Source organism: Lasioglossum baleicum, chromosome 4 (genome assembly GCF_051020765.1).
Source record: "Lasioglossum baleicum chromosome 4, iyLasBale1, whole genome shotgun sequence".
NCBI classification, from domain to species: Eukaryota; Metazoa; Arthropoda; class Insecta; order Hymenoptera; family Halictidae; genus Lasioglossum; species Lasioglossum baleicum.
The window spans coordinates 10,315,747-10,339,726 of NC_134932.1; the positions used below are offsets into that span (position 1 = coordinate 10,315,747).

Sequence of the window (23,980 nt, forward strand, 5' to 3'; positions counted from 1 at the left end):
GGCGGGCATTTTGCGAGGAAATCCGCGGAAAACAAAAGGAGCTACGCGAGACAATTTTCCGTGGATCTCTCAGCGGCGCGCACGGTCTCGCGAATTCCATTTAATCGTTAGTTTATCAGGTTGTTGTTTATTAAGTTTGTTAGAGGTAATGTTCTTCTATTTCCTAAAGTGCACACTTAGTAGTCGGAAACGAACTTTTGGGACAACCTGCTGATTTCAAGATACTTAAACATTAAATATCGTCTTTCAATGATCCAATTTCTGGCGAATTGATCAAACGAACAAAATGGAAAGATTAACATGTATACGAAAATCTAGACTGTGGACTTTTATGCAAAACAAAACTTTCGTACGTGAACTGCAACGAACGAGAGCAAAATAGAAGTGTCTCTCTTCTTTCGAGCGCGTAACACGCGCGTAAACACAATAGCGCTGAATGAGAATGGATATATAGGGTGACCCTTAAATGATTCATAGCTGGCGAGAGAGGGTGTAACGGGCCATTCACGAGCGAAACCATTGCAAGCGTTGTGCCTGACGTATTGATCCTCGAAGAGTACTATCGCCGATGCCTTTTGCCGATTTCTGATAGCTATACTGATTCAACCTATCCCTGTCAGTCCGCTGCGGACACGCACGGACTGTACCACAGATTTGAAGATTGAAGTTTCCACTTTATGTACAACGATGCCTCGAAGCATGTTGTACAATTTGGTGAAAAGTGGAAATAGAATAAAAATGTTCTAAAAAAAAGATTATCTGAAAGAAACATTGATCGAACACCTCTCGATTCCCGTCACGGTATAAATGAAAAATACACAAAGCAGGTATCAGAGGCTCCGGAATTTTATTAATTCCGAAACGGTTTTAATTTCAGAGGCAATCCGGGGTGATCAAAAATATTTCATTAATCCATAGAACAGTATTCGGCGTATAAATACGACCTCCCGGTGACGTTCGTGCTCAGCAGCACTCGTTTCCAGAGGATCGTGAGAATTTTATGTTCTCGCCCGGATTAACACGTTCGCAGAACTCGGAATAAACGTGTGTCGTAGCAAGGGAGTTCCTTTACGATCACTCCCGCCCCGCGTTTTCCAAAGGTCATCACTGACAGAAATATGCGCTACGTGATCACGCGCAATGTCTTCTTCTGTTTACTATACGACCCAAAAGGACAAGTCTGCGAATAGGCGAGACGGTAGAGAGCTCGGTTCGCTGTGAAAAATACCGCGCGCGCTTATGGGGGATGTGTTTTCACGGGGGTGCGTGCTCCTTCTTGTCGACGGTGTTGCGAGGCTTAAAGGGGATCGTTTCAGAAATGAACGAACGAGTCGGGTCCAACTAGAAAAGCCGGTTTTAAAATTCGCTTTTGAAATTTTATGCTAAAGGACCTGCGACTTTTTCTGAGCAAAAATGAAAATTCCAATCTATTCGTGTTTTGAAATACGGTGGATACTTCTCAGACATAAATGTATAGAAAAATAATTTAGATATTGTTAGAGGGAGAGGAACAGAATTTATTAGAAATAATTTTAATACATCTGTCCATTCATTTATTAGTTGACGTTGCAGTCCATTCGAAAATATGGCGACCGTTTGTATATACACAACATTGGCTTACGAGAAAACATAAATGAACAGAGACATATTCTTCGGACTTCATAAAAGAACAAGTACCCAAGGATTGTTTATCTGTGCTGACTCGACCCGCTGAATAAATTTCGAATATTATTTCGTAGTATGTGCTCCGAATATAGGGTACGTGTAATGCATTTCTATATCTCACTGTCATCTAAATAAAACCAGCTAATATACATAGAATACTATTCTCTGTACTCTTTCGTCATTGTTTATGTATAGAAAGTGACCTGATGTCAGTGAGGGTCGACAGAAGCAGTCGTGCAGTATACCCTGGAAGAATCCAGGGTTGCAATCTTCCGATGGAAACATGATCCGCAGGAGCTCCGGACTATATGTAGTATTCATACATATACTTGGCCCATTTTCGGGGCAAGTGCGTCCTAGTTGACACTTTCTACAATATCCTAACAAAATGACAATTTTCAAGCAAAATTAGAATCCTACATAATACTAATTCATCAGTAATAACTGTGGCAAGAGTTTGATAGAAAGAGCGTTAAGTTTTTAAATACAAGACTGAAAATACATCAGTTTAAAGTCCAACTTTGCAAAAACTAGGGCGCACTTACCCCACTCCACCTTAATTCAAAAACAATTATACAAAGATGCCCAAAAATCATTAGAAAATTCTTGGACTAGCACAGAATCGTAGAGAACATTTACAAACAGCGAAAAGTGATATTATTTTTATATAATTCCTAACATTTTGCAGATGACGATATTCAGCAGCTTCGTATAATATTCCCACACAAAGTCAACGATCCTGACGCATTCTACGTGGACTTCAGAGAGAAACGAAAAATTCCGCATTCAAGCCGAGTCTAAATGCCTCCGCAGTTGTCCGACGCAGTTCCGTCAATAACCTTCGCACTTGCTCCGGCTTCAATGTTACGGCCGTTTCCCGCGGAATTTACATGCTCGGAGTTTCACGTCGGAGTCGGCGCTTCACGGTCGTCGCGAAATTTGAAATTTAATAGACTCTGAAACGTGCGCGCCTTTGCGCTAGCCCGATAACTGCATGAATTTTTCATCGAAAGGGAGAGAAAAAGTATCTTTCTCTCTCAAGAGAGAGAATAACGTCGCGTCGACGCCCCACGAGGAGGAAGCCCGACGAGTTTATACGACGGCGGTGTGCGGTTGGATTCAGAGCTAAATCTATTTACCGTCGTTTTAAACGGAAACAGAAGGTTTCCTCAGGCCGTTTGCGCGCGATAATCGCTCACTGTCTTCGAAAATTATGATGCGAACAGTGCGGCGAGAAGTTCGCTAGTGAGGCTCCTTTGTTTTCGCAGTAACCGAGCTTGATCTTCCTTTGCATAATGTTTGAGATATACGATCCACCCAGATCCATTTTTATTGATTTTCCTCCAGGTCACTTGGTTTTATGCAGAATTTTAGACCCTAGAGCAGCGGGCGATTCTTCCAAATATACGTTTGTTTGGAACCATTTCCAAAGGGGGAATGACTAGTTTAAAAACAGGTTGGTTTAAAATTTCATCAATACTTCCATTGCTCTCGAATAACATTTTTCAATCCACTTTTCACCGAATACTGTACTACATCCTTACAACCAATAACTTTGTTTCCTTAACATCTGTCACTATTTATGAGAAAATTCCATTTCCATCTACAAAATGATTCTAAAGCGACATCGTAAATTTGCAGGCATTCAATGCGGCCTCCAATGGAAGCCATAAACGTGTTATCACTGATCGTTTCATATCTTTTTACACGTTTCGTTATTTTTTGCTAGAACCTTCATACATCATCATTTATCACGCGCCATCATCCCGTATCGTCTCCAAGATGACAAAATCCAAGAAACTAGATTCCCACCTCCACCTGCTTATACTAGTCTCGAACATGAACGTACAATTCGAGTCGAAATATAAAGGTTTTGCGTTATCACGAAAGGAAAGCTTCAAAACGAAATTACTCGGATGCTTTTCAAAGTTATTTTTCCCGGCGAATCGATTTAAATGTCACAGGTGGTGTAACGAGCATCCGGTTTGAAGCGTTAGTCAAAGGTCAGAGATAAATCCAGAAAACCTGCCGAATGTAGCGATGTTTCACGGTCCGGACGTTTCGGATGTTACAGCGCCGGTGCATGAAATAGATGTATATGTACGTGATCGAGCATCGCGGCAGAAAAGAACATCATCTATTCGGTTTGCCGACGCCGCTCGATGCTTGCACGTTTTCCAAACAAGCTCAAAGGAAGTTGCTATAAAGGGAACCGTTCGAAGCAAATGCGACCATTTTCCTGAAACGCTGCTGGACCATCTGCGGTCGCCCACTCGCTTCTACACACGCTGTCCCATCGCTACTCCGCGAATACACATGCATTTGATGCATTTGCACCGTTCGAGAAGTTGCGAAATGGAAGAAGACGCTTGTAGTAACAAACACCGCACCGCGCCGATGGCATTTCCAATTTATTTTTATCCGAAAGGATTCTACATTGCGAAGCAAACGTCTCTCTTGTGAAGTAACCTTATCTATGAAAATTCGAAGGAAAATACAATTTGTCCACGCCAAAATAGATGGAATATGCAAATTCACCTCCCACGTGGATCACCGTGCCGGAGATAATTGGATTCGCGTCAGATACGAGCAGTTCATTTATTTTTTATTAAAGAATGAATCATTTGAAAGTTCTGAAGCTATCTCGCCGATGATTGATTTTCTAGCGATATCGCCCATGGAGTAAAACGTTTTACAACGTGTATTATTCCTGCAATACATTTTTAAAAAATCGCTTTTTATATAGGCGTTCGTCGGTATATACAGGGTGAGGCGCCAGAAACAGGCCACCTGAATAACTCGGCTGCTATTGGCGTTAGGAAGAAATGCATCAGATGGAACTTGCTTGGTTTCGAGGGGGCAGTAATCAGATGTTAGTAGCTTTTTTGTAGGTGGACGCGTAAAGGACATATGAAGGTCAATTTCATTTTTTTAAATGGAATGAGATATTTTTTAATACATCAATCGATGCAGCTGGACATTCGTTATAAAAAAAGTCCTAACCTATGTATGTCGAAAAGTTAATAGTTCAGGAGATATTTCAATTTAAATAATTCTAAAATACCATTACTTAAATAGTTCTAACTCTTTTTCTATCCGACTAACGAAAAGCGTCTGCCATCGTGGAAAAAGATATGAGACTACGCTACTTTGAAGGAAAATGCTCTGCTGTGTGCACATATTCGCGGTTATTACTCTTCAGAGAAGTTGCTCACCGTGTTCGATAAAACTTTTCCTCTGAACTCGGTGCTGTCACGTAACGCATACAGAAAAGACATCATCTATATACTAAATGGATTATCGATATAGTCTCTGTTATAGTAAACCGCTTTCACGTACTCACCGTGTCCGCCATTTTTCCGATATCAGTCACTTTTAATGAGATGAAGGGAAAGACTGATAAGACACACGCTGCGACGGTTGAGAATCCATCGAACCATCTCCGAGATATCAAACTATTAGGTCGTTCTTACTAGACTGCAGATGTTCATGCAATTCGCAATTTTCCTAAACGAATTTTAAGAGAAAGTGGTGTAAAATAGAATCTTATTTCGAGTGGCAGCCTTTGCAGATCTGAGATAAATAGAAATTGTACTAAATTCTGTCGAATTCTTTATTCTCGCCTTTCTTAAAAAAATTTCAGAAACCATAAATGCATAAAGATCCGCAGTCTAGTTATAACTGAACCTCATTTTAAATCGCAAAATCGTGGTGTATCTCTAAATATTTTACCGGCAAATAAAAACCATAAACTAAAACTTAATTCTTATCTTTTATAATCTTGAATTTTTCTAATCTATTACTGTTTTATACTTAGCCCAACTAATTTCTTCATAAACGCATAAAGAACCGTAGCCTAGTCATTACAATATCGCGTATCAATCGATGTACACGTTCGTTATTCTGTCGCACGGTCGCCGCACGTTAGAAAAACGGATGTGTGATGCCCGGTTAAATTTATATCGGTCCCACTTTTTCTCCCGCAATTCACTTCGCAAAGGAACAGAACCTAGATATAATCTGAAGGAAGAAGACTATAACGTAACGAATGTAAATTTAACCGAGCACTACTGTATCTCGAACTGTCATCCGCTTTTTAAAGGCTGCGTTCGACTCGAGATCGACAGATAGATCGATCGCGCCGACGCGCGACGTCTCTGCTTCTGTCGTCGACTTTGATCGATGAACAAGTTCGATACGGACCATTCGAGCACGACGATCGACGTTGACATGTACGACGTTCGAGAGGTCGAGATTCGAGATGCTTCGCGGACGAAACCGAGAGCGCAGTTTCCACGTTCCGATAACGACGGAACCCGCGAGTGCATAACGAAAGTACCGTGCAACCCGCGAACCGTTTCGTTACATGTACACATCATGCGATGCATATATACAGGGTGTCTCACCCGGTTTCGACATCTTGATTTTCTCGCTATTGTTACTCGTAGCAAAAAATGTTTCAGTGGAGGCTTGATCGAGTGGAGAATAGTCTGATGTTATTAGTTTTTTCGTGAGTGGACACGTAAAGGTCATATAAAGGACAACTTTGTTTTTTTTTAATAGAATGAGGTGTTTGTACATCGGTCCAGTCAGTGGTCCATCGGTTAGTGTAACTTTAGTAAACAGAGCTAACGCCTTATTGCGTCAGTAATGATGCCTTGAGAATTTAAATAATTTAAATTGAAATATCTCCTGAACTACTAACTTTTCGGCGTAGATAGGTTACTACTTTTTTATAACGAATGTCCAGCTGCGTCGATTGATATACTAAAAAATACCTCATTCCATTTAAAAAAACAAAGTTGACCTTTACATGTCCTTTTTCAAGAAACAAAGTGAAATTATTCGTTAACTAATAGGTTTACAGCTAATAAAGGTCAGTACGTTTTTACTGAAAATTTAACGCTCTTCGATGTTTAGGTATGAAAAATATAGCATTCCATTTAAAAAAAAACGAAGTTTACCTTCAAATTACCGAAACGCCTCTACTTACAAAAAAAATATATGAATTACATAATGTATCCCTTCACACCATACAACTTTTCTAGAAAAAGTTTTTTCATACAATGCATACTTTGAAAGTTATCGAAGGTGAGCAAGTTACGTGGACCACCCTGTATATGTAACTCGTATGTATACATACACACAGTGCACATGGTCCGCGGGACCGTAACAACCGGATGCTACGAAATGTACTAGCGCACGTTATCGACTCTCGCGATCTCTCAATTTAACCGGCGAAAGCCAATTTCGGGGGTGACGTAACAGTGCAAATGTCGATGATAGTTTTCTCTGTAGAAGTTCTCTGTTCGAAGTTTATGTCGGATGTGCGTATCAATAATTGTGCTGTACGAAAAGAAAGCATAGAAATCTTCTTTTACACTACAATCTTAAATGAAACTATTAGATAAGGTTGCTACGTATGGAGACGCTACCATTGGTGACTCTTGACCCTTCCGGAGGTATGTGTCGAAACAGTGGGCCTATTTAAGAACAAAGCGCTCACTCAAAATCGGATCATAGAAGGGCTCTTGCGAGCGATGCAGCGAGTTATATGTATAATTTCTAAGAATTCATTTCCAATCTCGGAAGTAGCACGCGCGCGCGCGTGGCCCCCACCATCGCTTAGGCCGATTTTGGGTACTATATAAAGGCATGGATCCTTCCTATTAGTTGGGTTGATTCAAGTGAACACGCGCAGTACGTATCGTTCCACGACGAAAGTCACTTCGAGCAAGATCGGGTGTTGTCGAGCACTCTGTAGTAGATCGCCCCCGCATTTCTCGATGCGTCAAAACTGAGTGCGTCTTAGTCCCCGAGACCGCGACACATTACTCTAAGCATTTGTATCCATCATTTATTATCAACAATATATTATTTTTATTAATCTATTTGGAGTTCATTTCCATTAGGCATATTCCTTTTCGATCTTCCAGTAGCTAGTATCCTATGACGATACACCTTTGCCGCTCGAGGTGTATCTATTCAAATAAATAAGTTACGAGACAGCGGAACCACGACCCTATCCTTTATAGTGGCGACCCGGTAGTGAGATAAACATCGGCTAGTCCACTCCTATGTTCCACACGAGGCGACCCAGTGGTGAAATAGACATTGGCTAGTCCTACGTGTACCCTTCCTACCTAGACCCAGAAAACTCCAAATCCAAACTCCCCTCGGTTCCCGCATCGCTGCCTGAACCTTGGCTCGTAACAAGGTTATTGAGGATGACTTGTTAGTTCATAATGAAAATTGCTGTTGCTATTGAAGATTCCATTAAAAAGTGTTTAGCCATGTACCATAGATTTTTCAAAATTATGCAATAATCACCGGCCGGTAATGTGTTAAGGGGGTAGACTCACCAATTAATAAACAGGGAGCATACAACTGCGCATGTAGCTACATATTTTCATAAAGCTGCGACAGCTATGCAGCCGAATAATGCAAATTATGCCTCATAGACTGTGGATGTTTATGCATTTTCCAATTTTTGTAGACAAATTTGAAGAAAGTGGACTGAAATAAAATTCTATTTTTAATAGAAACAGCCTTTGTAGATCCAAAACAAATAAAAATTGTACAAAATTCTGTCGAACTTGATATTCTATCCTTCTTTGAAGATTTTCACAAGCCATAAATGCATCAAGCCCCGCAGTTTACTCGTAAACGTAAAAATTGGACTTTCAAGGGCTATCGTGGCCTAAATTGATCTTTTATCTAGCGCTATTTACTATTGAAAAATCCCATCTTTGTATTATCGAGAAATAAGAAGGCGCATCCCGCACCCTTGCAATTCTGGAAACGAGTCTACCAACCGGACGTATTTAGAGACGCCGCGCGTGAAGAACGGTGCGAGAAGTATATGTATGTACTTGCTTTAGACCACTTACTCGAACAGGTGAACGAGAGCCAAGATTGCGGACGGCAACAACAGGTCGTCGCTGCCGATTTTCCAACGCCTGCCGAACACCACCAGACACGGCATACTTCCGGCGGATGTTTCGTGGCTCGATACAGAAATCGCCCTCGTACACGATGGCAAACTTCACCCGCGCACGATGACATAACCTACAACGCGAGACGGGTGACGCGTTGCGTCGCCGGATCGCGCGCTCTTCGTACTACACAGACTCGAGCAAGGCGAACGACCGGACCGCCACGCCGGACTTCGTGACCAGCCGGCTGTCACGGATGCACTGAATCACTGAAACGCGGAACGAAACTATGCTCGGACGCCTCGTTACGGAGTACACTAAAGGAATCTGGCCGTGCATCTCCGAAAGGTACGCGCGAAAACGTTTTTCCCCCATTTGCGTTTACTCCACCTGTTTAATTATCTTCACTTCCCGTTTTCACCTAAATTTTTCTATTAAATCGTACATGATTTAACCCTTATGTAGTGAACCGGGTACCCATTCTACTGTATTTCTTTCAACAATTTGTTCTCCATCTGTCTACACTCCCAGACAAGAAGATAGCACACGTGTGCTATCTTTAATTTCTCGTGTTAAAATCATGCTGTAGCGTAGAAACTCCGTGTAGTGCGTAATACATGTCTTCTGCGAATATGTAAACAGAATATAGTTTGGTGTATACAGGGTGTCTCAGCTGAAGAAGGCCACCTATAAATCTCCTTTATTTTTAATTTAAATAAATAAATAATTAATAAAAATAAATAATTTTAATTCTCCTATATTTTTAATGGCACAAAAAAGATATTTATGGCATAATTTAAATGGTATCGAAGGAGGAATATGATAGAAGAAAAATTTTTTTGTCCGGTTATTTTTTCATAGTTTTCATAGGTCATCGTTATTTTTTGTCGGGAAAACTTATTTTTCTTATTCCATCTTGTTAATGACTTAAGCATATCCAAATGTATTTTTTCAGCCGCTATAAGATGGAATAAAAAGAAAAGTTTTCCCGATAAAAAAATAACGATGACCTTGAAAAAACTGAAAAAATAACCGGACAAAAGAAATTGTTCTTCTATGATACTCCTCCTTCGATACCATTTAAATTATGACATAAATATTTTTTTTTGTGCCATTAAAAATAAAGGAGATATTTAGGTGGCCTCCTTCAGCTGAGACACCCTGTATATTGTTATAAGAAATATTTGTATTTTTGTTTCATGAAACATCCAGTTGTGTTGTATGAAATAGAATATCTTTAATTTTCAAGTGTGCGACCATTTTGTCTGTGTCGGATTATATGTTTCCCCTCCAACTAAGAGAACTCATTGAACTAAAGTCAATCTATGTTCTGTTTACATATTCGCAGATGATATGTTTTACATACTACACAGAGTTTCTCACAGAGTGCTATCTTTTTGTCTAAGAGTGTATACATATAATTGCCTTCACTTCCCGTTTTGTCACAAATTTTTCTATGATTAGACTGCGGATGTCTCTGCAATTTTCAATTTTTGTAGACTTTGCAGTAATAGTGTTTTGTAGTAGTCTGTGCAGATCTGACATAAATTAAAATCGTCCTAAATTATGTCATATTTTATATCCTAGCATTTTTTCACAATTTTCAAAAACCATAATTGCATAAACGAATTAATGTTGGAACCGCCAACAATAGGAATGTTGGTTTAATTAAAATTTTATCGACCGCGTCGTTTCGGCGGCGAGAGGGGGGGGGGTGAAAGGAAACACGGAGAAGCCGAGTCGCTGCATCGACATCTCGAAAGACGAAAGCACAGGGGGACAACGAAAATTAAATGGACGATCGCCAATTCCTGTTACCCTTGTCTCTCTGTCCCGGGTCATTTGCTACGTCCGTTAACGATTTTCCGAAGCTAAGATGTGCTAACGCGGATCATGACGCGAAAACTACCCTTTGATCAGCGCTAATAATAAGCCAATGATATCGCCGCCTAATAACTCCTTAACCATGTAATGAATACCTATAAAACGTTTCTGCTTTAATGAACTATCGATATTCGCGCGGTAATATTTATCTTGTACTCTAAAACTGGGCTCAAAATTTAGAAATTGTAGAAAAGCTTCGATTGAAAGCGCTACTGTCAATATAGTAAATGTCTCGTGGCTCGTTACGGGCGAAGTAATAAAAAGAGATAAGCAAATACTATCGGTGAAAGAGGAAAAAGTTCATTTTCGTGGAACCAATCTGTAGGAAATTTATTGGATGAAAAAGCAGACAGTAGAAGATTAGATTATGACGAATTATGAACGAATACTATCAGTAACACGTTCATTTTGGTGGAACTAAGCTGCCAGGATTGATTAGATGAAAAATGGTGTAAATTACAGAACAAACAGCTGCACGATGTTATCAAAAAATTGAATATCTTCAAGCTACGAAAGCTTGTTTGGAGGTATTAATTAAACGTTCCACCGACTCAGCAGGAGCCTACATATTTATTTAATTCTAACCCGAGCAGTTAAAGGGGCCCAGGCAGAATGTGAATCTGCATAATATTTCTTCGCTCCATAATTCTAGGGTTTCTCGCAAGGGAACAAAGAGAAACGATCCAAGTTCTAGGAGTTTAGGGGTTGGCGAGACAGAGAGAAGATGCTCGTAAGCATAATTGAAATTCCGCTCGACGCCTACTCACGCTAAATTTCACATCAATATAATTAAACGTCCGATTTCTACACGTATCCGTGAATGTCAATAGGGAGGCTCGTATGCACCTGCATTCACCCGACCCGATTATTCAATTACAGTCGTAATCAACAGGCGGAAATGACGGTCCGCTAATATCTCTATTAATTAGTTGTAATACAACACACGACGTGGGTGCACCGACGCCGAAAATCTAGGTCACACAGGATTACCTACGGACACGTATCCTATTTTAAGGCGACGCTATAATTACAAGGATCTGTCCGCGAATATCCTGCCCGCGAAAACTCTTCACACCCACGCGCGACCAACGATCGTTAGCAGGCCAACCTCTCGCCTGGTTGCGGTTGGGTCCTGTTAGACCCGACCAACCTATCTATTTCCTGCTTATTTCACTAATGGACTGGATTTTATGCGTTACTTATAGAATCTGCTTCGAGAGAAAGAAAAATCGATTTTTCAAGGCTCTAACCAGAAGATCCCCTTAACCCATTTGCATCGCATTCAAATACTCCCCCATTACCAAAATTTTGTTTGATCATACCTTGCTTTATCCAGAATGAAGAAAGTTGGTCCGCGCCCAACAATCGCTCACATTTCAAATGTCAACTAATTACGCATGTATGTACAATACGCTCTGGCGATAGTGGCCAATCAAATTGCGCGCATTATGCGTCAGTGATAATGGGTTAACCCGTGTCTCAACACCGGGTACAATCGGGTACATATGTATACTTTCAATTTCTTTTTAAAACTCGTTTAACGCTGTTATTGACAAATAGCAATATTATTGAATGAATATACGCATTGAAACTATAAAGCGGAACATCGTTGAATACATCGTAGAAAATGTTGGTTGTTCACACGGGGGGTTAGGTAATTTATAGGTAGTTAGTTATATCTACTTTCAACTTCTTTTTAAAACTTGTCTAACGCTTCTATTGACAAATAGCAATATTATTAAATAAATATATGCGTTGAAACTACATATGTATAAAGCGCAACATCATTGAATACACTACCGGCTAAAAGTTTGGAATCACTTGCTGATTTTTGTAAAAAAAACCAATATACCGAAAAAATTTTGAAATGATCTGAGATTTCAGCATTTTCTTATGTCCATAAAGCTCTTGTATAGTTTATACACCCAGTGTAAGACTATGCTCGAAATGCACTTTTCTAAACGGACATCTTTGACAACTTTTACAAGAAGCATGGAAAAATATCAAATTGTGACTCCAAACTTTTTTGGCCGGTAGTGTATATCGTAGAAAATGTTGGTTGTTCGCACGGGGGGTGGGGGGCGGGGGTAATGGGGAAAAGATAAATATAGGAACGAAAGAAATTGAAGAGTGAAATTTCGCTCCGGTGGTAAACGACCCGGGTTGCGACGGAGGGTTAACCTAATCGAAAGTTTCGCTCACCATATCAGATGTACGATGAACAGGAAAGCACCGGGCACGACGAGGTCGTCGCTGCCGACGCTCCATCGGCGTCGGAATACCACGATACCAGGCATGTCTTCCCGCTGGTTTAGCTCCCATTCAATCGCCTATAGTTCTCGAGGTCGGCGAAAACCCGGGGATCGGCCTCGATATGATTTTTGTCCTCGAATCACCGGGCCACGCGGATCTGGACCTCGCACCGAGATCTCTTCGAAGCTCGACACTGGCGCCGGTTGCATCCTCGGGCTCGTCGTCGTGTCCCGAGACAAGCATTTCCGTAACTATCGTCCAACCAACCGCGAGTCCTCTCCATCCTCTTTCGGGGGCAAGCTTTATCGGCTGTTCTTCCGAACGAGTGCAACTGCAACGCAATGCACCGTCGCCGTAAGCCGGCGACACCGCATCCCGATCCGAAAACCGAGTCAAAACAGTTAGGGACTTGTTGGTGCTCCCTCCTTCTCTTTTTCTTTCTTTCTTTCTCACTTGTCACTGGTCACTGACGCAGAAATTATCTCGCACTGACAACGTGTTTTTCAAACGGAAGACGCGCACCGTGATTAACACGCGTTATCTTGCGGTCACGTGTTGGTTTCTGTCAGCGACATTGCTGACATCGCCGTTGCGACTTCCTTTTTGGAATGTCTTTGGGTCCGGTCGAGTTTTTTAAGTCCTGCGTGCCTGTGTCACGCACGATTTTTGTACGAGATGTTTCTACACTACCGAGAAAAATAAAACGTCGCTGTAATTCATACTAGACTTCGTTCAATTTCGTCAAGAATCGATACATGATAAACTCGTACAATTTCCAAATGATTGTAATATGAATATAAAGAATGAAGTAATTTAATACAATAATTTGTGCAGCGAATTTTCCTCAGGATTTTTCGACAAGTGTGGCAATAGTTATCACATGTCCGCTTTAACCAAAGCAACTTTCACGCTACCCACGACTTCATGCGTGTCGACCCAACCTTTTGGTATCAAAAACTTTTTTCACAGAACAGTAGACGAGTAATTAGCGACGACATTTACGCGTGCCAGGTGAAGCTTTAATTCCCGTAGGATTTCCAGAACCGTGCGACACCGGGTTCCTGGAATCCCAGGACCTCCACGGATCTGATGGAACTATGCCATGGAACCGTAGTCGCGCGTATCTCGATCTTTTTACCGCGCTTTTTCACACGGAATGAATGGAACCCGTTAAAAGAGTCGCAAGACCTTAAAGAAAGACCGCCGTGGTTACTCGGTATGGTACTAAAGCAAGGATGACGTAACACTCTCCTTAATATAAGCATAAAATTAATTTCTATGACAAAAAAAAAACAGGAAAAAGCAACCCTCGAAATCACCTTCAACCCACACAAAAAGAATCCCTCCACAATTAACTCCCAATAAAAAAGGAACGAACAAATCATTCTTCAATCAATTCCCCATTCCACAGACACAATCAATACTAATCAACTTATTCCTGTCTCCAGAAATAAGCACCTTACTACTGTGTGCCGGAGACGTTCCGACACCCTGCATCTTCTCTAACAAACGAGCAGAGATTACGCTTTAATCCATGTCGAACGAAAATCATCTTCGAGAATTTACCTCGGTGCGGTGGTCCGAACCAACAAGTAAACAATCGTCGTTCTGCCTAAGACCTCTTATCGCTGTTCTTCAGACAAAAATAGTCTCCGGGTGCATAGTCCACGGTATCCTCTAAGAACAGTGTCTCTTTTTCGAATCACGACGCTGTTCGACACAGGCGATGCGGTTCAATGATCACTCGGTGAAATCGCAACGCTGCTTCCGCTTACGTGATTCGTTAGATTCGGAAACCCCATAGCGGCCGCGTACCCTCCGGCAAAGCCGATCGGCCGGCGTTACCGTGCACGATGGCAGAACGTGTGCGAAACCATCCCTCTCATTCTATGGTAGGAATTATAAGAAATTCGCGAACCCCGTTGAAACATCTCACCCACGGACCCGAGACCGACGCCGCACCACGTGCAGAAGGAACATCACTTCGGCGTTGTGCCTCCCACGATATCAACGCGGGAAACGCTTATCACTCGTGACCGTCGAGGTGAGCCACCTCGAGCGCAACTGAGCACCGAATTTCACCCACTGTGCACCACCGACAGCCACGGGGGCGCTCAATTTACCTACAACGACGCGCAGGCGTCCCGACGCCTGTCTGCCGCAGACGCTGCGTCGCGACGACGCTCCGCAATGATACTACGATTCAGTACGATCGAGCATTGCCGGCCAGATGGTCGTCGTCGCTGCATCCTATTAAGGAGGTAGACTCGTTTCCAGAATTGCAAAGAGATGCGCCTTCTCATTTCTCGATAATACAAAGTTGGGATTTTTCAGTGTAGTCAAAAGTACTAGATAAAGGATCAATCTAGGCCGCGATCGCCCTCGAAAGTCCTATTTTTACGTTTATGGAGCATAATTTGCATTATTCGGCAGCATGTAGCTGTCGCAGCTTTATGAGAATAGCTACATGCGCAGCTTCATGCTTCCGAATAATGCAAATTACGCTTCATAAACGTAAAAATAGGACTTTTCAGGGCGAACGCGGCCTAGATTGATCTTTTATCTAGCGCTTTTTACTACTGAAAATCCCCATCTTTGGATTATCGAGAAATGAGAAGGCGCATCCCGTACCCTTGCAATCCTGGAAACGGTACAATCTAATAGAAAAATTTGGGTGAAAACGGGAAGTGAAGATAATTAGACAGATGAAGTAAACGCAAATGGGGGAAAAATGCTTTATGAAAATAGCTACACGCACAGTTATGTATGCTACCAAATAATGCAAATTACGCCTCGTAAACGTAAAAATAGGACTTTTCAGGGCGAACACGGCCTAGATTGATCTTTTATCTAGCGCTTTTTACTACTGAAAATCACCATCTTTGTATTATCGAGAAATAAGAACGCGCATTCCGCACCCTTGCAATTCTGGAAAAACGAGTCTACCCCCAATTGCTGTCTATCCTCACTGCTAACACCACAGGATTGCTATATCGTCGACCTCATATGAAAATTGCCTAAGGCCAAAAAAGTAAATTTTACAGGAGGCGAAAGAACGATTTAAAGCGAAGCTGTTACCCTCAAACCGTAGAAATTAAAGTACCTAACAAGACGAAGCTGAAAACCCAATTTTCATGAAAAATGGACTTATGAGGCCGACGATATGCGATAGATGAGATTGTGAACGACTATTGTGATCGCAAATTTTTAATAATTTGTAATGGTTCTTAGGAGAATTGGAAATAGGAATGTTTCTTTGAAGTTGTATTGCTCTTTCCGAATTTACCAATGCTCGAGTCCATTTAGGCAATTTTCTACATTTACTCTTTTTTTATAATAATGAAGTGAACAATATTCTATTTGAATTGGTCGCCGACAGACAATTGTAATTTTAACAATACACTACGACGATTTATTTTAAAATATAATTGATCTTTATTTTACAAGAAAGTACATAATATCTACAGAATATTTCTTCAAAAATATACAATATTTATGACGATACTGTTTAGCTTACAAGTTTATTCTTGAGCATAATTACATTGAATTCATTCCCGTCCTTCCAACAGATAATATATAATCAGACGCACAATTCGAAATGCAACTTTTTAAATTAATATTATTTGAATAATTATAAGCTGCAAATATGTTAAAGGAATATTTAAATACTGTTTATTAATTCCTTGCTTGATCGTAATTCACCGTATACCAGTCAACACTTTCTTTAATGGCTTCGTTGAATGGTGTAAATTGGAAATCTGGTAAATGTTTTCGCAGTTTCGCGTTGCTCGCTGTTTTCTTGTATTGTCCATCAGCTGCTGATAAATCATATACTATTTTCCCTTTGAAATCGAATGCCTTCGCGATTGCTTCAGCTACTTGTGCTATTGTAACTTCTTGAGATTCGTCCACTGAATAAGACAAGAGTAAACAATTAATTGGAGAACTGTATATAGTAATATTATGTTTAATTTATGCTTTCTGCGTACCTGATAATATTATTGGCTCCACAGAATCATATTCTCTTAATACCCATATTATTAAATTGGCTAAATCTAAACTATAAATAAACTGTCTCAAGGGTTTTCCAGAACCCAATACAGTAAACGTTTTATCTTCAGTATTTCCTGAAAAATATATCTCTTCCGATTAGATTCTGCACAATATACGAATGTTAAAAATGAATTGAAAATGTTCTATACCATCTTTTATCAGATCATGAAGTCTTCTCATTAATCCTGGTATAACATGACTAGCACTGGGATGATAATTATCATATGGTCCAAATACATTGCAAGGAATAACACTGGTGTAAAGTCTACCATACTGTTCATAATAGCCTTTATTTGCTATATCTATAAGCCGCTTGGCATGACTGTAACCATAATTTGATGGATGCGGGGGACCATTGTGAACCTAAAGAAATTACAGGAAAAGGATATAGATTTATTGCACAGAGTAATTCGAATTTTATATAATAATAAGTAGACTGCAGATGTTTATGCAATTTTCAATTTCTATAGTCAAATTTTAAGAAAGTGGCATAAAATAAAATCCTATTTTTAATGGGAACAGCCTTTGTAGATCCAAAACAAATAAAAATCTTACTAAACTCTATGGAATTTTATATTTTAGCATTTTTTGAAAATTTTCATAAACCATAAGAATATTACCATAGTTTCGTCAATGGGATATGTAGTCTTGTCAGGAAATATGCAAGTTGATAAACACGAGACAACTTTAACAACTCCATTTTCATGAGAAGTTTGTAATACATTATCATTCATGTGAATGTTATTCCTCTAAAAATTCAATAGATTAATGTAATGCTAATCGGATATTATTCTTTTCGATCTCATCTCAATTACCAAAAAATCCAGATTGTGGGCCATATTGTGAAACAGGCCGCCGACCATAGCAGCCAGGTGAATAACATGAGTTGGTCTGTGTTTTTCAAATAATTTTTCTGTACTTTGTTTATCACTGAAAACGAAAAAATTTTACTTCTGTTAATCTGCTGGTAGTACTTGTTTTATAATAATGGAAAAGTAAGTTACCATAAGTCTGCATCTTTGGAACCTACAAATATCCATTTTTCATTTTTATCTTCATTGCTTTCGACGATACTTTCAATGGCTTTGCCCACTAATCCTGTTCCACCAGTTACGAGTACAATCTTCCCTTTTTCAGTCATCTTTCATCAAATCTACGTGAATGAAAATGTCAATATTAAAAATCTGACCATTATGTATCGTAATTATAAATATCAATGTTTAAACATATGTTTCATAATATGTACTTTGAAAGACAATATGCGAAGGTACAACTTGGTATCACTTTGATAACGTGGGCATTTATAGAAATGTAAACAGAAATGTATCTTGTAAAAATGATTTTACAGATTGACGTATATACACATTTGTACCATAATATGACTCACTTATAATAATTTCATAACTTACACGTAAAAAATCAAACAGAAATTGGTAATTCATTAACTAAAAATATCATTTGCCACTAACAGAATTAATAAGTCGAAAACTGGTAAATGTTACGATCAGTTACGATTCGAATGTCAATTACGTTCAATTACGTTCATTACGTTCTTATAGAAACCGTTGTTGCCATCTGCCAGCAGTGCTGCGATTCGGCCATTTCGATCCAACTTTTCTCGCAACCCGGCATTGTTATAAGAAATGCAATGAACACAGTGTTCCAAGATAACAGAGCATCTGGTACCCACAGCTGACGTCACAAGATAATTTAAAATAATGGACAGCGACCACCAAACGCCGCTTGGTGCAGCACTATACCAGAAACACCAAAACCCTAGGCGCGAACTTTTCTCATTTCTTCCCTAGTTCGTGGCTTTACGTATTGTCTGAAAATGGTGAAAATGTATCGTGAATATCGTGAATCGTGATGCATCTTGCGTATGACAATTTGACAGCGTTCGTGTGACGTCGATACTTTTTATAGTATTGTACAATGTATTTTTAACGTTTAGGAGGATAAAAAAATGGTAACATTAAATTTCTCGATAGTAAAAAGTATGTTAACATGTAAATCTAGCAGGATAAATTGACGGAAGCAGACACGCGATATATTTACATACGATTCCAGTACTATTTATTATTTGCATCTGTTACCTTCTCGTAGTTACTCTGTAATTGCTAGATATCATTTGCAACGAAATACGAAAACTTGACAAGCTTGGAAAGCGATGAAAGTCTACAGTTAAAACGATAATTCGAATAAGTAGAATCTAAATATCAATTTATATCATCGAATATTAGGTTGTCCCAAAAGTTTCTCTCGGAATGTGTTCCTTTAATATTACTAAATAAATATTAATCAAAAGTTGGTTTTCGATTCATGCACATAATGCAAATTCATGTTAGGAAATACTAAAACATTAACATAAAGATTATCGCATTGTTTGTATTTATTTAGTAGCATTAAAGGAACATATTCCGAAAGAAACTTTTGGGACAACCTAATACATAAATGTTTTTCCATTGGTTTACAGATTTCCTGCAGTTCCAGCAAAAATGTCAGAAATAGTAGATACTTCTACGGAGAAAATTGATGTTGTACTTCCACGGCAGGGCTTACTGTACCAAGAAGAAAATCTAGATTATATACTCTGCAAACCGAAGTTGATGCCGTTAAAATCAATCACGTTAGAAAAGTTGGAAAGAATGCAAAGAGATGCCGAGTTGAAAATTCGAGAAACAGCAGAAGGAGAGAACAAAGCGGAGAACAATGAATAGTATCTGAGAATTTAGATAAGACATGTAAAAAGTTTATCGTCAACCAAAATTGAACAAAAACAAACATACAAAATGATTCTCGGAGCATTCACGATAGAAATTGTGTTAGCATTTTGCTTTGCTGCAACTTTGTTGTACGAATATGGGAATATTTTTCGACATCACATCTTTGTTACGATCTCTGTGCTCATAGCGTGGTACTTCTCGCTGCTGATAATATTCATATTGCCTTCAGATGTTTCGTCAGTAAGTGAAATTCTATTTAAAGAACTTTATACTTGATGTTTTTAATATTTTCTTCAGAAACTAATGTTATTGTATATGTCTGCAGACTGTTTTTAGAACATGCGTCGAACAGAATGCTCACAATACCACTAAAGCGACTAGCGATCTCACAACCTCGATACCGTTTCATACTTGCAAAGAGCCTTGGCCCAACGTTCCAGAAAACGTATTTCCAAATTTATGGAGAATTGTATATTGGACATCGCAATGTTTGACGTGGTTAATACTACCGCTTATGCAATCGTACATAAAGGCAGGAGACTTCACTGTCCAAGGAAAACTAAAATCTGCTTTGATCGACAATGCTATATATTACGGAAGTTATTTGTTCATATGTGGCATTCTTCTAATATACATAGCATTAAAGCCTGGTCTAGATCTTGACGGGTAAATATTTTCAATTGATAAGCAACGTTTGCTGCATAGATTTCATTGATACTCCTTATGTTTTATAGTCAAAAATTGAAAGCCATAGCTTCGTCCGCATCGAATACATGGGGTTTGTTTCTGTTGGTACTGCTTCTTGGATATGCGCTCGTGGAAGTTCCTCGTGGTTTATGGAATGCTAGTAAACCTGGGTACACTTTAAATTATAGCTATTTTAAAGTTGCTAAGTTAAGTTTAGACAAATGCGAGGCAGAAGAGACAGTGGATGATATACTCGAGGTAATATATTCGACGATGCAGGTACGGTTAATTTTAATGTATGATGTTTAGATTGTTTATTCTTTCGTTTAGTCGCTGCAAGCTGCTACAGTATCCATTGGACCCGGACATCCGTTTCATTGCAATTTAGAGACTATCTTCCAAAAGATTCCTGCAGAATTAAAAGATAGAATGAACAGAAGGCAGCTGCCTGATGACACGCCAACTGATACTCCGTCTGAAAAATCGTTGATTCGTTTGCATAGACAAGTTCGTTCAGTTGATAACAAATATTAGTCGTTGCGTATGAAATGTTTGCGTATGAAAAACATGTTTGTTAAGTTTTATTTCGAGAGAAATTATGTTCATTTATAGTTATCCGTACGAAACGGACATTTCGTAAGCCTAATACTCGCATATTTACATGTATATATGGAGAAATATTGACGTATTTACTTTTCCTTTAGACTATAAAAGCGCTCCAGACTTTGCAACGTATAGAAACACAATGGGGAATCCTAGTCAATAAAATAATAGATTTAGAGGACATAGCGAAAAATCAAGAAAGTCACGACAGGAGATTTAAACCAACTTTTCCTGCGCATCGTTCGTTTTCCCTTCGTGTCATTTACAACCCTGTTATCGGTATGTACCGACACACGTAAAATTTCAATCTTTTACTGAATGTTTGCAACTTCTTCAAATTTTTAGAGTGGTACTGGAAATGTGTCGTAAAGAGTTACGTCCAGAAAATTGCAGCTATTATTGCTGGTTGCCTTTCGGCAGCTGTTGTATGGTCAGAAGTAACATTTTTCAACAAATCTCCAGTGCTGTCATTGTTTGCTCAATTTGTGAATTTAGCTAAGGAGAATTACGATTATTTGACGATCGAGGTGAGAATGAGTGATCAAACTTACTAGTGTATATGCGACTTACATTTTTCTGCTTCGACTAAATCGTAGAACAGTACCAATACTGGATGCGTAAAGATTCTATTTAAAGAGTTGCAATATTTTATTTCAGTTATTGTCCACGCTAATAATCGCATACCTCTGTTACTGTGCTTATTCGACGGTTTTAAAAATTCGTGTCTTGAATTTATATTACCTGGCGCCACATCATCAAACCAATGAATACAGTTTAATATTTAGCGGTATGATGTTATGTCGTCTGACGCCACCTATGTGTTTGAATTTTTTGGGTCTTATCCATATGGACTCGCATATTATCAAGACCCATATATTGGAAACTTATTACACACAAGTTAGTTCATTCGATCAATATTAACACTAGGTTTACGAGACGCATTTTAATATATTTCATTAATTTATTTCTTTGAGTATATATTAGAAGTAAAGTGGCTAAAAATTTCGATAGACTCGTTCTCGTTATTTTTACAAAGTAATGTAAAACAATCAGTTTTAGCGCTCCGTAAACGTAGTGCTAACTACCCTTTTCAACAGTTTTATTTAACATGACTTATTCTTCAACTTAATCGCATAGGTAATGGGTCACATGGATGTTATTTCCATTATATCGGATGGATTTAACGTGTACTTTCCAATGGCAATTCTGGCATTTTGCCTGGCAACATATTTTAGCATAGGAAGCAGATTACTTTCTATGTTGGGTTTCCAACAATTTCTTGATGACGATGAATTTACAACGGATCTTGTCGAAGAAGGTCGAGAATTAATAAAACGAGGTACAGTTGTGTTTGTACATTTATTATCAATGATTTCGATTCTTGTATTCTTTATCTATATTGCTTTCAGAGAGACGCAAGCGACAAAGAGCCGAGGACTCGCTGTGTAGAAGACGCGAGTTTCAAGAAAGATTTAGCAGTTCCGCAACCTCGTCCCGCTACAGGACGTCACGGCAAAGTACCGATACAGGTATCAAATTTATTTTTCACCAGAAAACTGCCTAAGTCCATTTTTTATGAAAATTGAGTTTTCAGCTTCGCCTTGTTAGGTACTTCAATTTCTACGATTTCAGGGTAATAGCTCAACGATAAGCTTTTAGGTAGCGCCACAATATCAGAATTTGAAATCTCCGTGTACAGTAAAATATTTTCGCTTTAAATCTTCGTTTTTTTCGCCTCCTGTAAAATTTACTTTTTCGGACTTAGGCAATTATATATATGAGGCCGACGATATTTAATCAATCTCAGTTCTGTAATTAACTCTGTGTACTTTGTGTAGAGATAATACGGAGAGACAAACATAAGATTTCCAATGTAAATTGTATTTTTTACAGTGAGACCTTTGAAACGTGACGAGTCAGTGGAATCAGCGAGGGCTGGACTACTACGAGACTTTGATCCGGCGGATTATTACATCGGTATGACTTCCGGTGTAGAAAGTTACGGTGCAAATAATAGTTACGATAGAGACTATCCGGTAGATGATTTTTACGAAGAGCGTATAGACAATGCAAGAGCATTTACTACAAACACAAACCGTGTAGGTCCTCCACCGAGAGGATTGTTCGATGACATTTAAACTCGACACTGTTTAGTATATTTGCCCAGTAATGAATTAGTAAACGAATACACTTATGGTTAATAATACTCACATTTAATCCATCTACTCTTGGTACATTAGAGTTTTTTAATGCAGAGGTTGTGAACATAATTATATGTTTGAATGGTAGGGATAGTACACAATTTATGCTATCGTAAACACAGTATCGATCAAGTTATAATTTTAAAAGGTGCGATTCAAAGAATTTTCAATTTACATATTTCCACTGTCCATTATGACTAGACCGTAGAACTTTCTACAAATATATTCGTTTCAATTAGTTATTTTATAAACATCGGAGTAAGAGAAAGTTTGTTCGTCGATCACAAAGATTTATTTGTAGTCAAAGTAAAATGAAAAGATATTACTTTTGTTCATAGATACGTTTCCTTGTAATTTACCATTCCGCATCTGTCATAAATGCATAAATTATTAAACGTATAAAAGTAGAATGCATGTATATCAATGATTTTTTTACTAAATCTTTCAGAAAGTTGATTTATTTCATCCATATTTCTGTATTCGTATCATTGAAACACTTATCACTGTCCAAATAATAAATCGTAAAAATATAGCTTTATTAATCCGACAAAAAGTGTTAAATTTCGTACAGTATTTGATATATTTTTAACAATGAATACGTAGCTATGGTATACGTAAATAAACATAAATATTCATTATCGTAGTAAATTATATAAATAGAAAAATCGAAGTGTGTGCACGCAAACTGTAAGTGTTGCTGGTCCGAATTTTATTTTCGGTTTAAAACAATAAGACACTTTAGCGAGTAAGCACAGGGAGAGCTACACATTAAGTTTTAAAATATAGAAATAATTGATTGCTTGATTGCAACAGGTGTAGTTTATCGTGTCATTGAGTAATTATACGTATACATATAAGTGGGTACTTATAATTCTTATCTCATATAGTTAAAGTAAAAAAGTATCTGCTTGATTGTATAATTTGCATGATTACAATGGAAACAGGGATTTATCTGTGTTACGAAGGTTAACCG

General features: G+C 38.8%; 4 protein-coding genes across 17 annotated transcripts in view; 2 read left to right on the top strand and 2 right to left on the bottom strand.

Annotated features, from left to right (window-relative positions):
* Window positions 1-14,831, bottom strand: part of Inae (inactivation no afterpotential E) — a 103,030-nt gene extending 88,199 nt beyond the window's left edge. For 3 of the 9 annotated variants that reach the window (XM_076422705.1, XM_076422700.1, XM_076422706.1), the window contains exons 1-2: window positions 14,304-14,831; window positions 12,687-13,423 (exon numbers count right to left, since the gene is read on the bottom strand). In XM_076422705.1, coding sequence (XP_076278820.1) covers window positions 12,687-12,781 — 95 coding nt within the window. In that variant the 5' untranslated portion in view covers window positions 12,782-13,423; window positions 14,304-14,831. Of the gene's footprint in view, window positions 1-5,008; window positions 5,230-8,555; window positions 9,463-12,686; window positions 13,926-14,303 lie in introns of those variants that run through there. The other 6 variants (XM_076422703.1, XM_076422702.1, XM_076422701.1 and 3 more) reach the window with 6 other exon arrangements.
* Window positions 14,832-16,148: 1,317 nt separating this feature from the next.
* On the bottom strand, window positions 16,149-18,444 carry Gmer (GDP-L-fucose synthase-like protein). 4 transcript variants are annotated; one of them, XM_076422395.1, is made up of 7 exons: window positions 18,340-18,444; window positions 17,795-17,943; window positions 17,606-17,720; window positions 17,411-17,539; window positions 16,940-17,153; window positions 16,727-16,864; window positions 16,149-16,648 (listed from the first exon to the last, which is right to left on the bottom strand). In XM_076422395.1, exons 2-7 carry the CDS (start codon window positions 17,929-17,931, stop codon window positions 16,413-16,415), a joined length of 969 nt encoding a protein of 322 aa, XP_076278510.1. In that variant the 5' UTR covers window positions 17,932-17,943; window positions 18,340-18,444; the 3' UTR covers window positions 16,149-16,412. The 4 variants fall into 4 exon arrangements, with proteins under 4 accessions (XP_076278510.1, XP_076278509.1, XP_076278511.1 ...); XM_076422394.1 differs by having other exon boundaries at window positions 18,200-18,417; XM_076422396.1 differs by having other exon boundaries at window positions 18,260-18,414.
* A 144-nt stretch (window positions 18,445-18,588) lies between these two features.
* On the top strand, window positions 18,589-19,510 carry Bbip1 (BBSome interacting protein 1). Of its 3 annotated transcripts, none has more exons than XM_076422400.1 (2): window positions 18,589-18,787; window positions 19,267-19,510. In XM_076422400.1, the coding sequence occupies exon 2, from the start codon at window positions 19,289-19,291 to the stop codon at window positions 19,508-19,510; it is 222 nt and encodes a 73-aa protein (XP_076278515.1). In that variant the 5' UTR covers window positions 18,589-18,787; window positions 19,267-19,288. The 3 variants fall into 3 exon arrangements, with proteins under 3 accessions (XP_076278515.1, XP_076278513.1, XP_076278516.1); XM_076422398.1 differs by having other exon boundaries at window positions 18,594-18,759; XM_076422401.1 differs by lacking the exon at window positions 18,589-18,787 and adding an exon at window positions 18,840-18,995.
* A 72-nt stretch (window positions 19,511-19,582) lies between these two features.
* On the top strand, window positions 19,583-22,945 carry LOC143208206 (LMBR1 domain-containing protein 2 homolog). Its single transcript, XM_076422381.1, has 10 exons — window positions 19,583-19,756; window positions 19,842-20,182; window positions 20,251-20,461; window positions 20,534-20,710; window positions 20,908-21,085; window positions 21,152-21,333; window positions 21,464-21,703; window positions 21,944-22,145; window positions 22,216-22,335; window positions 22,700-22,945. The coding sequence occupies exons 1-10, from the start codon at window positions 19,583-19,585 to the stop codon at window positions 22,942-22,944; spliced, it is 2,070 nt and encodes a 689-aa protein (XP_076278496.1). The 3' UTR covers window position 22,945.
* Window positions 22,946-23,980: the final 1,035 nt, after the last annotated feature.

Bases quoted from the DNA above. Each gene is read 5' to 3' on its own strand.
- Gmer (XM_076422395.1), bottom strand. From the start codon at position 17,931: ATGACTGAAAAAGGGAAGATTGTACTCGTAACTGGTGGAACAGGATTA. The intron at 17,540-17,605 runs GTAATTGAGATG...TTGAATTTTTAG, and splicing joins CCCACAATCTGGATTTTTTG to AGGAATAACATTCACATGAA. The intron at 16,649-16,726 runs GTACGCAGAAAG...TGTCTTATTCAG, and splicing joins GGAGCCAATAATATTATCAG to TGGACGAATCTCAAGAAGTT.
- Bbip1 (XM_076422400.1), top strand. From the start codon at position 19,289: ATGTCAGAAATAGTAGATACTTCTACGGAGAAAATTGATGTTGTACTT.
- LOC143208206 (XM_076422381.1), top strand. From the start codon at position 19,583: ATGATTCTCGGAGCATTCACGATAGAAATTGTGTTAGCATTTTGCTTT. The intron at 20,462-20,533 runs GTAATATATTCG...TCTTTCGTTTAG, and splicing joins CAGTGGATGATATACTCGAG to TCGCTGCAAGCTGCTACAGT. The intron at 22,336-22,699 runs GTATCAAATTTA...TATTTTTTACAG, and splicing joins ACGGCAAAGTACCGATACAG to TGAGACCTTTGAAACGTGAC.